Source organism: Stomoxys calcitrans, chromosome 5, assembly GCF_963082655.1.
Source record: "Stomoxys calcitrans chromosome 5, idStoCalc2.1, whole genome shotgun sequence".
NCBI lineage: Eukaryota > Metazoa > Arthropoda > Insecta > Diptera > Muscidae > Stomoxys > Stomoxys calcitrans.
This window is the reverse complement of record NC_081556.1, coordinates 109983469-110000572: the sequence shown is the minus strand read 5'-3', so window position 1 is coordinate 110000572 and position 17104 is coordinate 109983469. Positions and strand designations below refer to the sequence as shown.

Below are 17104 nucleotides of genomic sequence, written 5' to 3'. Positions count from 1 at the left end.
CGATTTCACTCCACTTTATTGAGTTCAAAGCCAATTCATGCGCATACATGATCAGGAGCTCACTACAATCCATGGGGAATTGCATTGTTAAGAATACACAAGACATACTTCTGCATATGCGCGTGTGACCTACTTTTGGTGGGATACAAATTTGCAAAAATTTTCGTACTAAGTGAATGGAACGCATAGGCAGACAACCAATGTGTGGTATTTGTGTCAAACGGACCATGATAATGCACACACAAAAGAAATGCAGTGAAAACTGCCACATAATTTCAAAGGCATACAGTGGTAGGGAGCTGGAAAATCGTAAGGGTAAAGGGTCAGCCGGGCCGAATCTTATATACCCTTCACAATGGATCGCATTTGTTAAGTTCTTTACGCGGTATCTCGTTATAAGCAAACAAAGGATAAGAATTTCTATGTTATTTGAGCTTTACCAAGTTATGAACCTATTGTGGCCATACATTGTTTGGCTGTTGGAGACCAAGGTGGAATTCATTGTGCAACATTTCAGCCAAATCGATTAAGAATTGCACTCATTAGTGGCTCAAGAAATAAAATCGGGAAATCGTTTTTGATGGGAGTTATATCAGGTTGTGAAGCGATTTAGACCATACTTGGCACAGTTGTTGAAAGTCAAAACAAACCACTTCAAGTAAACGTTCCCCCAAATCGGTTAATAATTGCGCCCTCTAGCGGCTCAAGAAGGGAAGATCCGAAATCGGTTTATATCAGGCTATATCATACTTGGCACAGTTTTTGATGGTCATACCAAAACACTTCTTGCAAAATTTCAGCTAAATCGAATAATAATTGCTGCCTCTATCGGCTCAAGAAGTCAAGTCCCAGTTTATATGAGAGTCCCGGTTTATATGGAAGCTATATCAAGTAATGAACCGATTTGGGCCATACTTGGCAAAGTTGTTGAAGGTCATACCAAAACACTTCATGCCAAATTTCAGGCAAATCGGATTGTGCCCTCTAGAGGCTCAAAAGGTCAAGATCCGAAATTGGTATATCAGGTTACAAACCGATTTGAACCAAACTAAGCACAGTTGATGATGGTCAAATCAAAACACTTTATGCAAAATTTCAAATCGGATAACGGTTGCGCTCTCTAGCGGCACAAGAAGTCAAGATCCGAAATTATTTTATATGGGAGCTATATCAGGTTATAAACCTATTTGAACCATACTTAGCACAGCTGTTGATGGTCAATCCAAAATGCTTCATGGAACATTTTGGCCAAATCGGATAATAATTACGTTATCTAGCGGTCTCAAGAAATCGAGACCCGAGATCGATTTATATGGTGCAAAATTTCATTCAAATATGAAAAGAATTGCGCCCGCTAGAGGCTCAAGAAGTCACGATACACAATCGGTTTATATGGCAGATATATCAAAGCCTTTATTCGAAGGAATAAAGCCTAGCTTTATTCCTTCGAAAGTTAGCGTGCTTTCGACAGACGGAAGGACATGGCTAAATCGACTTTGAATGTCAAAACGATTAAGAATATATATACTTCGTTGGGTCTCAAATCAATATTATATAATAATGACGAAATTAGAACACCCGCATCCTATGATGGAGGATATAAAAAAAGAAAATCTTGTGACTTAATTTCTTATAGCTTAAAATATCGAAGTTCAAATACCATTGCAACATATTTTTATACCCACCACCATAAAAAGGGGTCTAGTCATTCCGTTTGTAACACCTCGAAATATTGATCTGCGACTGCGTAAAGTATATATATTTTGGTTAGACTTGACATTCTGAGTCGATCTATCCATGTCCCCTCGCCAATCGAAATCACTATAGCGGTCGAACACGTGAAGCTAGCTACTTGAAATTTTTCACATATACCTTCTATTGATGTAGATCGTTGAGGATTGCAAATGGGCCATATCGGTACAGATTTGGATAAAGCCCCCATATAAACCGATCCCCCGATTTGACTTCAGAGCCACTAGGTGCCTCAATTTTCATTCGATTTGGCCGAACTTTGGAACAAAAACTTGTGTTATGAATTCCAGCATTCAAACCAAGTATGATGCGAATCGGTCTATAAACTGATGTAGACCCCATATAAACCGATCCCGGTTTTGACTTCTTGGTCTCCCAGAAAGCCCAATTTTCATCCGATTTGGCTGAAATTTGGAACAAAGACGTTATGACTTCCAACATCTATGTCAAGTACGATCCTAGTCGGTCTATAAACTGATATAGCCCGACTAGGATGGTACTTCCGGGTTTGAATCCTTGAGCCCCTAGAAGCCTCAACTTTCCTCCGATTTGGCTGAAATTTGGAACAAAAGAATATCTTATGACTTGCAACATCAGTGTCAAGTTTTATCGGAATGGGTCAATATGGTGATATAGGTTCTCCTAAGTACCGATATCCCGATATGACTTCTTGAGTCCATTGAAGCCCCAATCAATTCCCGATTAGATTGCTACAAAATAATTCAAATACAAAGAGTACATCTTTTAGCGGAATCCATGTTGGGGGGTACCCAAGATTCAGCCAGGCGGAACTTAGCACATTTTTACTTGTTCTTTCAAACTTCTATCTCATTGGGATCAAAGCTCGCAACTCAAGTTGGCAAAGCTTTAAGGTGGCTGATAGATAAACTTAACCCAATCACACAATGAAAAGGAAAGCCAAGTAAGGTCGGGCGGTGCCGACTATGTAATACCTATATAAATATTATATTGTACCATATAATTATACCTATATAAATACATTATTATATACTACCCCATAAATACCAATTATATATACATTTATCCAACATGTTACATCTCCAATCCGAGGGGACCACAATTAGGTGAGCAACCCTTTCACAAGGTAAGACCGAGTCGCCAAAAGCTCCATATAACTTCGAGCCGATTTAAATGAACTTCGACGGAAGTTTTCAGATGTGACCAAAATATATATGAAAGCTATATGTAAATCCAAACCGAATACAACCAAACTCCTTAGCTATTGTGATAGTCGTAGAGGAAAGCGTTATGCAACATTTTTGAAATATTGGTGAATAAATGTATTTGCAGTGGCTCGAAAAGTGAATATCGGGCGATATACGCATGGGAGTTTTATCTACATCTAGACCGATGTCTATGAAATTCACCAGTAATGTCGAGAGTCATAAGAAAAAACTTCCTGTCAAATTTGCAGGTAATCAGCAAACAAATAACGACATAATTGGAATATAAGTCCAAATCGGAGGAACATATACATGAGGGATATATTTAAAACTAAACCGATTACAACCAAATTCCTCAGATATTGTGGTAGGTGTAGAGGAAAGCGAAATATGAAATTCACCAGTATTGTCTAGAGTCATAAGAAAATCCCTCCTATCAAATTTGCAGGTAACCGGTTAAGAAATAACCTCATTATTGCAATAGTAGTCGAAATCAGACGGACATAGATATGGGAGCTATGTCCAAATCTAAATCTTCGTCTCTTGGGTAGAAAAAATGACTCAAATTTGAAGATGATCGGATGAAATGAATTCACTAATTAAGATCGGGAGACAGACAGACGGACATAGCTAAATCGAATCAGAAAGTTATTCTATCGGTATGCTATGGAACTATCTCTCTTCCTTCTGGGTGTTACGAACAAATGCACTAAGTTGTAATACCCTGTACTTCAGTAGTGGTGTAGGGTATAAATATTATTTCACTCCTAAACAGACTTTAACTTTACCTATAAGAAGTCTCTTCTGACGGTGTTTGATTAGTTTGGTTGTTTGGTTTGCTGTTCCTCCTAACACACTCGTGCTCCATAAACAATAAATGTTATATTCTATACGCTAATTAATAAAACAATTATATACATACATATATATGAACACATTTTTATAACTAGAACTTGACACCTTCTCACCCACTTAATTATTATCAAAACGTGCAACTGGAATTCTTATACTTTGAGACTACACCACCTTCAAGACTACATTCAAATTTCTCACCAATGGCACGCGTAAGTTTTCGATAAGAATGTTATTTGTTCAAATAAGATAGTATGACAAGAGAATATTTTTTCTGTGCAGTTGTACCTGTACATTAGGGTAGAAATAAATGAACGTTTCAATTTCAATGAAATTTTTCGCTGTTATAAAAATTTCAATGAAATTTTATCTAAAGCCAGAATGTTAATAAAGTGTTATCTTAAGAGAAATTTGACTAAAATTTTTACTTGTGCAAGGTTAAGGTTTGGGTTAAATGGAAGGTAAGTTCACAGTTTGGCCCATTCTGATAACATCGTGGGAAAAAAAAGGTAAAGAAAAAGTGTGAAACCATAAGAATAAAATACAGAAACAAAGCCGGGGCCAAGTGCTTATGCGGCAGGTTGAAACAAGTAAAAGCGTGCTTAGTTCGGCCGGGCCGAATCTTTGGAACCCACCACCATGGACTGTGCTAAAATATGGGAGCTATATGTGGTTATAAACCGATTTGGACCGCAATTGGCACAGCTGTTGAAAGTCATAACAGAACGCTATCTGCAAAGTTTCAGCCAAATCGCCAGAAAATTGAGGCTTCCAGGGAGAATATGCAAGTCCTAGACACACACAGGATACGACGGGACTCGCTGAGACACCGGAATCTTGGAATAAAGATGTTGACCCAAGGCTTATCATTACAGAATTCAAGGTGAAGGAATCCTTGAAGAGCTTCAAACCTTTTAAGTCACCCGGACCTGATGAAATATTTCCGGCGTTACAACAGAAGGAGGCAGACTGTCTGGCGCACCACGTGGCCAATATTCTTACAGCGTGTCTAGGACTTACATATACTTCAAAAGTCTGTCAGGAGGCAAGGGTTGTATTTATACCCAAACCCGGCAAGGCAAGTTAAGCGACACCAAAGGCATACAAACCTATAAGCCTTACCTCCTTTCTACTCAATATCATGGAACGTATTGTGGACACCATGATAAAGAGTAGAACATCCAGCGAATTGGTCAAATACAAACAGCATGCCTATGTCAAGCGAAGGTTGGTGGAGACTGTCCTGCACGAGGTTGTGCATAAAATAGAAGAATACTTCAATGCCAAAACGTACATACTGGTGGCATGCATCCACTGATCCAATCCTTAGACCAGTATCGGGTGGACCCGGTCCTGAAATACTGGATAAACCAAATGCTAAGGAACAGGTGGATAAATTGTGTGTCTCCTGGCATAAATATAAAGGAGAAAGTGGCATAATGCACGCCCCAAGGAGGCATTTATCGCTACTCCTATGGGGACCACCATAAATGTCCTTTACGGATAATGACTAAGGAGGGATTTAAACCAGTCTGCTACGATACGATGTTAAACGTACTATCTAATAATACTTCAAAGGGGTAAAGATCCAACGTAAGGATAATACAACAGGTTCAGAGAATATGTTATCTTGGCATCAGCGGCGAACCACGCCCACTACTGACTATTCTAGATATCCGACCCATTGACATACAGATTAAGTGCGAGGCAGCCACTGCGATATTGAGACTTAAGGCGATGGGAGAATGGGAGCAGCTCATGCCATCGCTGAATAATCGAGGCGACAATAGGAAACCTGGAAGGAAAGGAATAGGTTTCCGATCGGATACTTGAGATGACACTTGAGGTCAAGTCTTGGATTGACGGAACCATAGAATTGCCATCTGGAAGATCATGTTACACGGATAGATCAAAGCGAGAGGACAGATTGGGTCTGGGGTGTACATTGAGACCCCAACTGCTGAGATCTGTTTTAGACTTCCTGATCATAATACGGTCCTGCAGGCGGAGATCCGGGCGATCACGGAATGCGTGAGGTAGTGTAGTGTTAACGAGGATGTCGAGTATGGACATCTTTACGGACGGTAAACAGGCCAATAACAACAATGTAAGGAGATTAACGCCTTGTCTGAGGATGGCACGAGCCGCATCCTTTGAGTGCAGGGCCGTAGCGGAGTAACTGGGAGTGAGAAAGCAGGCAATTTGGCAGAAAAGGCCAGAGAACTACTGTCAATAAACTTAAGGGGCGTGGTCGATGAATGCGCACTTAACACTGTGGAAAAGCGAAACGGTCAGTAGGGCGGCGAAAATCCTATAGGGAGATCCAGATCGTGAGAGGTCAAGGCTATTACTGAAAGGAAGTAAAAAGGAGGTCAGTATAGCTATCGATATCATAACGGGACACATAGGACTACGACTTCACTTATGTATAATCTATGCGGCAAGTTGTAGCATGTGTAGGTCATACGGGGAAGATGATGATACGGTTGGAGCATTTCCTATGTCATTGCCCGACTTTCGCGTCTCACAGATACCGGCACTTAGGTGGAGGCGAATACAATTAAGGATTTTTTAAGTAGCACGGAATTCCTAGCTTAGATTTTCTTTTCCGAAGTTACTTTTTTAGTATTTAGAGCGCATAACAAGCCGATTACAGTCTTAGGTGTATGTTCATAGTGGCATGGGGCAGATAAACATCCGCACCCTTTTCTCAAACCTTACCTAACCTACTGCCGGAAAATCATTTTTAAGGCTGCTTTGGAGCTGTGAGCACGCAAACACTTCGATCATTGACTACAGACCCGCCAATAATACTCGGCTCAGTCACATGGACACGTGTAAACCAACAATGGCTAAAAATCATTTTCCGCACTTAATTTCGTCGATACTAGTATGTTCGCCAGATGCCAATCCAATAGACTTTCCTTTTTGGGCCATTTTGGAGAGCGATGTAAGGATTAAAAAAATATGTCATAGAGGATGCGTTGAGGTACCACTTTGCGCAGTTAAGATGTCTCACTAATCCCTCTAATTCTCCGCAGCACTTCGCCAAGGCTTCACCAAATTCATACCAGCCCTCTGCGTATTCTCTCTTTTCGTTTTATTCAAGAGATTCCTGCCTTCCTCCTGAGTACCTCTAAGAAAATTACAATGCAACTTTTTCTCAAGATAAATTTTTAATGAATTTTAATCAAACTAAAATTTAAAAACATTTTCCTAAGGAATGATTGCTCAAACAGCATTTGTTCGCAACAAAATAACTGTTTTATTGAAAGCAACGCTTGGCTGCGAGTTATTCATTTATTTTGAAGAATCTCATCCCATATGCGCATGCGGTGGACATTGAATTTGTTATCACTTTCAATCACATATGAGTTTGAAGGACCATTTCTATACGACAAATAATTACAAATCCTATCCTTTGAATCCGAATTCTCGAAATCTGCTTGAGTGCATATGGGATTTTGTTTGGAGACACTGGAAAAGCAAACAAATTCATTAAATAAGCAGCAGCACAATTCAAATTTTAGATTCCACTTACCGATTAGCAGCAAAATCAACAAAATTCTTCACCATCAATTCGCTTACTTTAGCCTCGGTAGAATTTTTGGGAAAATCAGGAAAAATAGCTGGCATTCTAAACAAATACATCAGCTCATCGCAATGACCAACTCCATATTTCAGATTGGGCATATTTCCACTGAATACCGATGAAAAGGAGTAGGGCCCTTTGTAATTAAAGTTATATAAATATAAGGGATATTCATGGGTGTCTACGGTTTGTACAAAAGTTCTGGCAACATCATAAAATGGATAGGCAAAAGTGTTATCTGTATAAACCTGAAAGAAAATGAGAGTTGAAAACAAACTTTGCTCTAGACCAAATCTAGAACTTCATCTTTACTTACATCCAAAATACCCCGCTTACTCAATTCGTGTTTTCCTTCAAAATATTCATCGATTATCTTCTTTAAGGACGACTCCACATGAGAACGATTAAAACTTTGAGGAAACTGCATAGCCAATTCCAGCAGATGATCAAAGTCCTTGTTAAAGGAATTTCTTAAATTCTCAAATTCCCATATGGGCAAAGACAAAACAATTCCATCATCCGGCACAATGCCGGTCATAAAACGAGTTGGCTTATAATTTCCTTTGGCCAAAATATCATGAGGATGTTCAGTGAGAAAAGCATTGGGAGAATCAAAATTTTCCACCACTGGACAATTAAGGGTAACAGGATATGTCTCCCAATATTTCAACTTATCCACGGCTGCCATCAGTGTTTCAGAATCCTGGGAGCGCAAAGCTTGCAATAATTCCTCCGAGCTTATATTTTCAGCATTAGGCACTTTGCAATGCTTTGCAGTCTCTCGTGCCACTCTCAAGGGATCCTGTTGCAAGGCCAAAGGCATAGTTGCCAAGCCACTAATGGCAATCACCCCTTGAAATATCCCCTCTGAATGTTTACTCAACATATGCATGTGACTCGAACCACCACCAGCACTTTGACCAAATATTGTCACCCGCTTGGGATTTCCACCAAAGGCGCCAATATTTGTTTGCACCCATTTAAGAGCCAATGTTTGATCTTTCATGCCAAAGTTGCCAGGCACCACAGAGTCGTTGGTGGACAAAAAGCCAAAAATACCCACTCGATAGGAGATGGTTACCAATATGACTTCCTCGGTATCCATGAAATATTCAGGGCCCAAGAGCAAAGGATTGTGTGTACCGGCAAACCAGCCACCCCCATAAATATAGACCATGACTGGCAGTTCTTTTAGTTTATCAACATTTTGCTGTAACGAAAATTTATTTAGATTAAATTCAAGAATACCATCTTCGTTTACTTACTTTAGGTCTATAGACATTCAAGTATAGACAATCTTCTACACCACTGATATGCGAATTGGGTACAAGAACGTTCTTTTGTATACAGTCATCTCTGTGTTGTGTGGCATTTAAAACACCAGACCATTTTGGATAAGGTTGCGGATGCTGAAAGGAAAATGACATACGTTATTCTTAATACATAACAAGTAAAAGCGTGCTAAGTTCGGCCGGGCCGAATCTTATATACCCTCCACCATGGATCGTATTTGTCGAGTTCTTTTCCCGGCATCTCTTCTTAGGCAAAAAAAGGATATAAGAAAGATTTGCTCTGCTGTTAGAGCCATATCAAGATATGGTCCGGTTTGGACCACAATTAAATTATATCTTGGAGACCTGTGTAAAATTCGAATAAGAATTGCGCAATTTGGGGGCTCAAGAAGTAAAATATAGAGATCGTTTTATATGGCAGCTATATCAGGTTATGAACCGATTTTAACCTTATTTGACACATTTGTTGAAAGTAAGAATAAAATACGTCTTGCAAAATTTCAGCCCAGTCGGATAGGAATTGCTCCCTCTTGAAGCTCAAGAAGTCAAGTCCCCAAATCTGTTTATATGACAGCTATATCAGGTTATGAACCGATTTAAACCATACTTGGCACATTTGTTGGATATTATAACAAAATACTACGTGCAAAATTTCATTCCAATCGGATAAGAATTGCGCACTCTAGAGGCTCAAGAATTCAAAACCCAAGATCGGATTATATGACAGCTATATCAGGTTATAGACCGATTTGAACCATACTTAGCACAGTTATTGGATATCATAACAAAACATGTCGTGCAAAATTTTATTCAAATCGGATAAGAATTGCGCACTCTAGAGGCTCAAGAAGTCAAGACCCAAGATCGGATTATATGACAGCTATATCAGGTTATACACCGATATGGCCTATTTACAATACCAACCGACCTACACTAATAAGAAGTATTTGTGCAAAATTTCAAGCAGCTCGACAGACAGACGAACGGGCAGACGGACGGACATGGCTATATCGACATAAAATATTGCGACGATCAAGAATATATATACTTTATGGGGTCTCAGACGAATACTTCGAGTAGTTACAAACAGAATGACGAAATTAGTATGCCTACCATCCTATGGTGGAGGGTATAAAAATTAAAGACAGCATTTCGCCAAAAACTTCAGTTTTATGGAAGTTTTGTCTTTATATTCCTTATTTCCATAAAAACTAAATTTAAATGAAATTTTCCCAATTTTTTTCTCATTCATTCCCCCGCTTTCACACCCGCCCCTGTCGACCGAGGGGGTCACCTCCCATTACGTAGGGATGCGTACATAGTCTGAACTATGGAGGGTTAGGGTAATACTGGATACAGAAATTTCACAATCAGTTCTAAATTTTTAGAGTACACACCAAAGTATATGCTCATAAACATCCTCTCAGACAGCCAGCCATAAATATCTTCTGACAGACAGGCAGCCATTAAATCCCTGGAGAACGTTCTTTGAGTTCAGCACATAGACCGCCCTCGACTGTCGTAGATCTCTCAACAAGATGGCTGAACAGTTCAAAATTCACCTGTTCTGGGTGACGGGCCACAGAGATATCCCAGGGAATTGTAAAGCGTAGTGTTCTGTTATGACTTCCAATAACTGTGCTAAGTACGCTCCCAATCAGTCTATAACCTGATGTAGCTTCCATTTAAACCTACATCTCGATTTGACATCTAGAGCCCTTACAAGCCGCAAATTTTGTACGATTTGGCTGAAATTTGGCACGTAGTGCCCTGTTACGATCTTCAAAAATTGTAACAAGTACGGTCCAAATCTCAACTCCGCGGGTCATGCATTGGGAATATACTGCAGTTGTCAGATCTATAATGCTATATGGTGTTGTGGTCTGGTGGACGGCGCTTAAAAAGTCCACCTACTGCTCAATACTTAACCGGATCCAAAGGATGGCTTGTTTGTGCATCACAGCCGCTCTTAAGACGACACCATCTGATGCACTGAACTTAATGCTAAATCTTATGCCTCTGGACACTGTAGCTACGCAAATTGCAGCGACCACTGCCGTGAGGTGAAGCTTTCTCATTGGTCATGTGGCGGCTACGGACACCGTGTGATCCTTGATGCAATATCCGATGTTGCAGGCAGTGTTGATTACATCCTACCTGAGCCGCTTTTTGATACAAAGTGTTGTACCACTATTCCTGATAGAACCGATTGGATTTGGTGTTTACGCTAGAACTGGTCATATCGAAAAGGTTACCCGACCACTGCAGTGTGTATCAAGCGGAGATCCTTGCAATTAAAGAAGTGGTGGAATGGCTTAGATATAATGCCATAACGACGATTGCCATAAATATCTTCTCAGACAGCCAGGCAGCCAACCCCGGAGAACGTATTTCTGAACACAAAACCCACCCACGATTGTCGCAGATCTCTCAACGAGATGACTGAACAGTTCAAAATTCACCTATTCTGTGTGCCGGGCCACAGAGATATCCCAGGGATTTGTAAAGCGAACGAGCTTCCGAGACTAGGAACTACCCTAGACATTCCTCCTATCCTATGAAATTTTTCCTAAATACAAAATTTCCATGGAGTTTTCCCTAAACACATCGCGGTATAATCGAAGCGACTATAGGAAACCCTGAAGGAATGGAAGAGGTTTCCGATCGTATACCTGAGACGACACTTGAGGTCGATTGCGAGGCACTGCTGCCAGCGGCACATTCTTTAGTTGCCGGAACCCTAGTATTGCCATCTGGAAGATCAAGTTACACGGATGGATCAAAGCTAGAGGACAGAATGGACTTGGTGGTCTACATTGAGAACCCAGGGACTGAGATCTGTTTTCGACTGCCTGACCATAGTACGGTCCTGCAGGCGGAGATCCGGGCGATCACGGAATGCGTGAGATGGTGTGATGGTAACGCGAGGACGTCGAGAGTGAACATCTATACGGACAGTAAACAGGCCAAAAGGGCAATAACAACTAGGACGGTAAGATCACGACCAGTCTTGAGATGTAAGAAGGAGATTAACTCCTTCTCTGAGGATGGCTCGATCCGCATCGTTTGGGTGCCGGGCAATAGCGCAAAAACTGCGAATGAGAAGGCAGACGACTTGACAGTGAAGGCCAGAGAACTGCTGTTAATAAACTTGGTTAACCCGAGGTCTTTCGGGTCGACGGAGTGCGAGTAAAGGGCGTGGTCGAAGAATGTGTATGCAACCCTGTGGAACAGCGAAACGGCCGTTGGACGTCGAAAATCCAATACTTATCTAGTCATTCCGGTTGTAACACCTCGAAATATTGATCTAGGATCCCATAAAGTTTATATATTCTTGATCGCCTCGACATTCAGAGTCGAACTAACCATGTCTGTCCGTCCGTCTGTCGAAATCACGATAGCGGTCGAACGCGAAGAGCTAGCCACTTGAAATTTTGCGCAGATACTTTATATTGATGTAGGTCGTTGGGGATTGCAAATGGGTTCAGATTTGGATACAGCTCCCATATAAACCGATCTCACGATTTGACTTCTTGAGGCCCCGCAAGCCGCAATTTTGATCCGCTTAGGCTGAAATTTTGCACATAGTGTTCTGTTATTACTTCCAAAAACTGTGCCAAGTACTATCCAAATCGGTCAAGAACATGATATAGCTCCCATATCAACCGGTTTCCCTATCTGACTTCTTGAGCCCTTACAAGCCGCGATTTTTATTCGATTTGGCTGAAATTTTGCATATAGTTATGACTCCCAATAACTGCGCCAAGTAAGGTCCAATTCGGTCTATAACCAGAGGGGCTTAAATATTTTAACAGAATCCATGGTGGTGGGTTCCCAATATTCGACCCCACCGGTAAAAGCATGCTAAAACTTGTTTGAGGTAACACAATAAGCCGATTGCTGGCTTAGGTGTATGTCCAACCAAACCTTCCCTAAACACAAAAACAAACAACAAAATTTCCACGATATTTTCCCTACGGACATATTTTCTATACAAACTATGAAATTTTCTCTAAAAAAAATTTCCACGAAATTTTCCCTACAGACAAAATTTTCCATAAAAACTATAAAATTTTCCCAACAAAACAAAACTATAATTTTTTTCCGAGAGGCAAAATTTCTAAGAAATTTTCCCCAGAGACAAAATTTCTTCCCAATCTTTCCTAAACACAAAATTTCATATTGACGAAATTTCTAAGAAAATGTGTAATGTAAAAACCAAAATTTTTATGATAAAACTCAGACAAATTTTTCCATACAAACCATGAAATTTTCCATAACAAAAAAATTTCTATGAAATTTTTCCTGAAAACAAAAAAAACCTATAACGAAAAAATTTCCTTGTAATTTTCCCTAACGTAAAAATTTCTATAAATTTTTTCCTAAACATAAAATTTCTATGAAATATTTCCTAAAGACAAAATTACTATGAAATTTTCTCTAAAGACAAAATTTCAATGAAATGTTTCCTAATGGCTTAGTTTCTAAGAAATCTCCGAAATTTTCCGTGGTGCCAAAATGTCTATGAAAATTTCCCAAAATTTCTATAAAACTTTCTTCAAAGTCAAAATTTGTATGAAATTTTCTGAAAAACTAAAATTTTTATGAAATTTTCTCAAAGACAAAATTTGTACGAAATTTTCCTTGACGACAAAATTTCTATGAAATTTTCCATGAACACAAAAATTTCCCTAAAACCAATTTTCTTTAAAATTGTCACTAAACACTAAATTACAATGAAGATTTCTCCAAAGACAAAATTTTGTTAAAATTTTCCCAACATTTTTGTAAAATTTTCCCTAAAGACAAAGATTTTATGAAATTTTGCTAAAGGTAAAATTTCTATGAAATTTTCCTAAAGGTAAAATTTCTATGAAATTTTCCCTAAAGACAGAATTTCTATGAAATTTTCCCTAAAGACAAAATTTTTGTAAAATTTTTTCTAAAGACAAAATTTTTATGATATTTTCCCTAAAGACAAAATTTCTATGAAATTTCTCCTAAAGACAAAATTTCTATGAAATACAAAATGAAATTTTACCTAAAGACAAAATTTCTATGAAATTTCTCCTAAAGACAAAATATCAATGAAATTTTACTTTTTAACTAAATTTTTCCCTAAAGACAAATTTCTATGAAATTTTCATACAAAATTTTTATGAAATTTTCCCTAAATGCAAAATTTGTATTAAAAATTTCCCTAAATACAGAATTTCTATGAAATATTCCCGAAAGAATAAATTTCTATAAAATATTTTGTTTAAACAAAATTTTTATGAAATTGTTCTCAAGACAAAATTTAAATAAATTTTTTTTTATATTTTTTCATGCTGTAGTTTCACAAATGTTTTGGATTTACTTACGCTAAATCTTAGTTCTCCAATAGGTGGCATAGCAAACGGTATTCCCATAAAAGCTTCAAAGTTTTCAATTCGATATCCTGGCATAAGGATTCCCCTAATGCAGCCGGTATCTTCAGGGCACACCAAAGGGGATGCGATGGCTCCAACCATTTGTAAGCAAACCAAAGGTATGGCAGCTAGCAGAACATAATTTAGTCGCATTATATTGCTCCAATTGTAAGGAAAAACAAGTTGATTTAAATAAGTCGATACTACTGTTTTCGCCAACGTTTAGAGTTTAAGGAATCGAATTAATCGATCAAAGTTAAATATAGGGGAAAAAAGTACCCACTACTGTTTTCTTCAACGTTCAGAGTTAAACTAACTATTTAAGATTGTCTTTCTCCGTTTGATCTCGAATAATTCAAATACAGATATAGAAAGCAATATTAAAAAAACAAAAACCATACTTTAATAATATGTTTCTTTCTTAACATTAGCTGTCTTCTTCATGTTACTGATTAATCGTATATGCTTGTTGTGCTTATCACATGAAAACATGCACATCAAAAATATATAGGCATTTATTTATACCCCCTACACCATATATGAGGTGTTTGCTAATTTCGTCAATTCGTTTGAACACCCCTTAAATTGCGTTTCTAAAACCCTCTAAAGCAAATTGCAAATTTGTCCATCAACATTCCATTAAGGAAGAGTGGCTTACTTCTCACATATCAATGAGTGCTGTCCAATGCAAGTTTAAGCTGAATGATAAGGACCTCCATTTTATAGCCAAGTCCGAACGGGGTACAGCTGAGCAACACCTCTTTGGGAGGAAGTTTAAACATGGCTTCTATGCAGGACATAGTATCTCACAAATGTCGGTGAAATTAGAAGAGGATGACCAAAGCTGAAAATTTTTCTGATGATCTCGCCAGGATTCGAAAACAGGCTTTCAGCCTGGTTAACAACATATCGTGGTTAACATATCGTTAACCATTAAAGAACAGGAGAAAACAGGGATTCATTTTCTATTACAACTTCTTATACTGATGCAAAATAGGATTGGAATCGTTAAATAGTCTAATAGAGCCCCTACATATAAAAACCGGTTTAACGATGTGATTTCTTAAGCACCTAGAGGGCGCTGTTCTTCATAGCCTTGAGTTTATGCCCTATAAAGTCGTACGAAGCTCTCGACAAATTCGTTCTTTGGTAAAGAGTGTTTAAAATGCGGCCCTGCTTGAACATAACCCATTTTAATGTGTTTTCTGTGTAGTTATTTGTTTTCAATAAATAACCAACAATAAACAATAGATCAGCTTATATATAGTTATCGAATGAAACACCTACCTAGCAGTCTACACAAGAAAAACACATTTTTTTTTCATAAATTGGTGTGTCTGCTATACCGGATTTGCATTATTATAACCTCCACCATAGGATGTGGGTATACTAATTTCGTCATGCTGTTTGTAACTCCTCGAAATATCCCTCGAAGACCCAATAAGGTATATAAATTCTTGATCGTCATGACATTTTAAGTCGATCTAGCCATGTCCGTCCGACTATCCGTCCGTCTATCTGGCGAATGCACACTAACTTTCGAAGGAGTAAAGATAGCCGCTTGAAATTTTGCACAAATACTTCTTATTAGTGCAGGTCAGTTGGGATTGTATATGAGCCATATCAGTTCATGTTTTGATAAAGCGGCCATATAAACCAACCTCGAATCTTGACTTCTTGAGCCTCTAGGGGGACCAATTCCCACCCGATTGGCTCAAATTTTGCACGACGTGTTTGGCTATAACTTTAAACAACTGTGCTAAGTATGATTGTAATGGGCCCATAACCTGATACAGCTGTCATATAAACCGATTTGGGGTCTTAACTTCTTGAGTCTCTAGAGGTCGCAATTCCTATCCAATTTGGCTGAAATTTTGCACAAAGTGTTCTGTTATGACTTTTAACAGTTGTGCCAAGTACAGTCCAAATTGGTCTATAACCTGATACAGCTCCCATATTTCAGCAAAATCCATGGTGGTGGGTTCTCAAGATACGGCCGGGCAGAACTTAACACCGAACTTGGCACGCTTTAACTTGTTTTGAATTCATACGCTTCGTCTTGTTTTTTAAAAAAAAGTTTAAAAACAAATAATGGCGAGACCTCGATCGCTGAAGTGTCTGCCAACAGATGACTGGTCAGCAGGAGCTTTTAACGAAGACACCTGGTTCGAGTCTTTAGGAGAAGGCCGAACATATTCTACCTTCGCATGGCAAACCAATTAGCTCATTAAGAGGTTGGAATAATATAAGGCGCATAGCTCGTAGGCTTGGTACGAATGATCTTAAAACTCTCAACGATAAGGAGGGAGGCTCCCTTAATTGGGCTCGTAGATCCGCTGCGCTGGCTACCCCAAGGCATACGCATCTAGATTCGAAAACGGCACCGAAGTCAGTAACATGAGTCCAAGGACCTTTGCTAATGTCACTGAGGACAGGTTTGTGATGGTAGTTGTTGACAAGGGGGAAGAATAGGGTTGCATACATAAGAACAATTGGAGTGAAAGAGTCAATTGACTGCCATCTGTATACTCCAGTTTGTGACGATGCAGGCTGGTATCGAGCCATATACAAACTAATTGCTTTCGGAGATCGAAAGAAAGATTGGCGAGATCTGGCCAGGCCTAGCACTGGATTTATTCAAGAAAGAAGATAATACTTTTAATTAGGACAAAGATCAATTATTTTCACCTTTTTACGCTTGTTTCTCTTTCGAGATGAGCTCTATAATTGGAGATTTCTGCAATGGAAAAGGAAAGTCAGAGATAACAACACACACCAACCACTATGGGACGCGTTTCCTCATTTGGTTAGAACAACTAATCGGCCATATTAGGTGTGGAGGCTTTAAGGACCATACATTGGTATGGTCGTACTTATCGAATATACCGGGAAAACGTATCTACGATGTAAGCTTGACACTACCACAAGTCTGACACCTTTCACACTAGCAGTTCTTTTCCACCGCTTGTAATTGTAATGATAGACTTTTTTTCTATACGACTACTTAGCTTACATGGCATA

The 17104-nt window shown here is 38.9% G+C and overlaps 1 protein-coding gene across 1 annotated transcript in view; it reads right to left on the bottom strand.

The window, feature by feature from the left end:
• The window catches only part of LOC106096357 (uncharacterized), a 59613-nt gene extending 44406 nt beyond the window's left edge, over positions 1-15207 (bottom strand). Inside the window, exons 1-5 of the mRNA XM_059369902.1 lie at positions 14036-15207; positions 8646-8789; positions 7697-8590; positions 7330-7628; positions 7090-7265 (exon numbers count right to left, since the gene is read on the bottom strand). Coding sequence (XP_059225885.1) covers positions 7090-7265; positions 7330-7628; positions 7697-8590; positions 8646-8789; positions 14036-14236 — 1714 coding nt within the window. The 5' untranslated portion in view covers positions 14237-15207. The remainder of the gene's footprint in view (positions 1-7089; positions 7266-7329; positions 7629-7696; positions 8591-8645; positions 8790-14035) is intronic.
• Positions 15208-17104: the final 1897 nt, after the last annotated feature.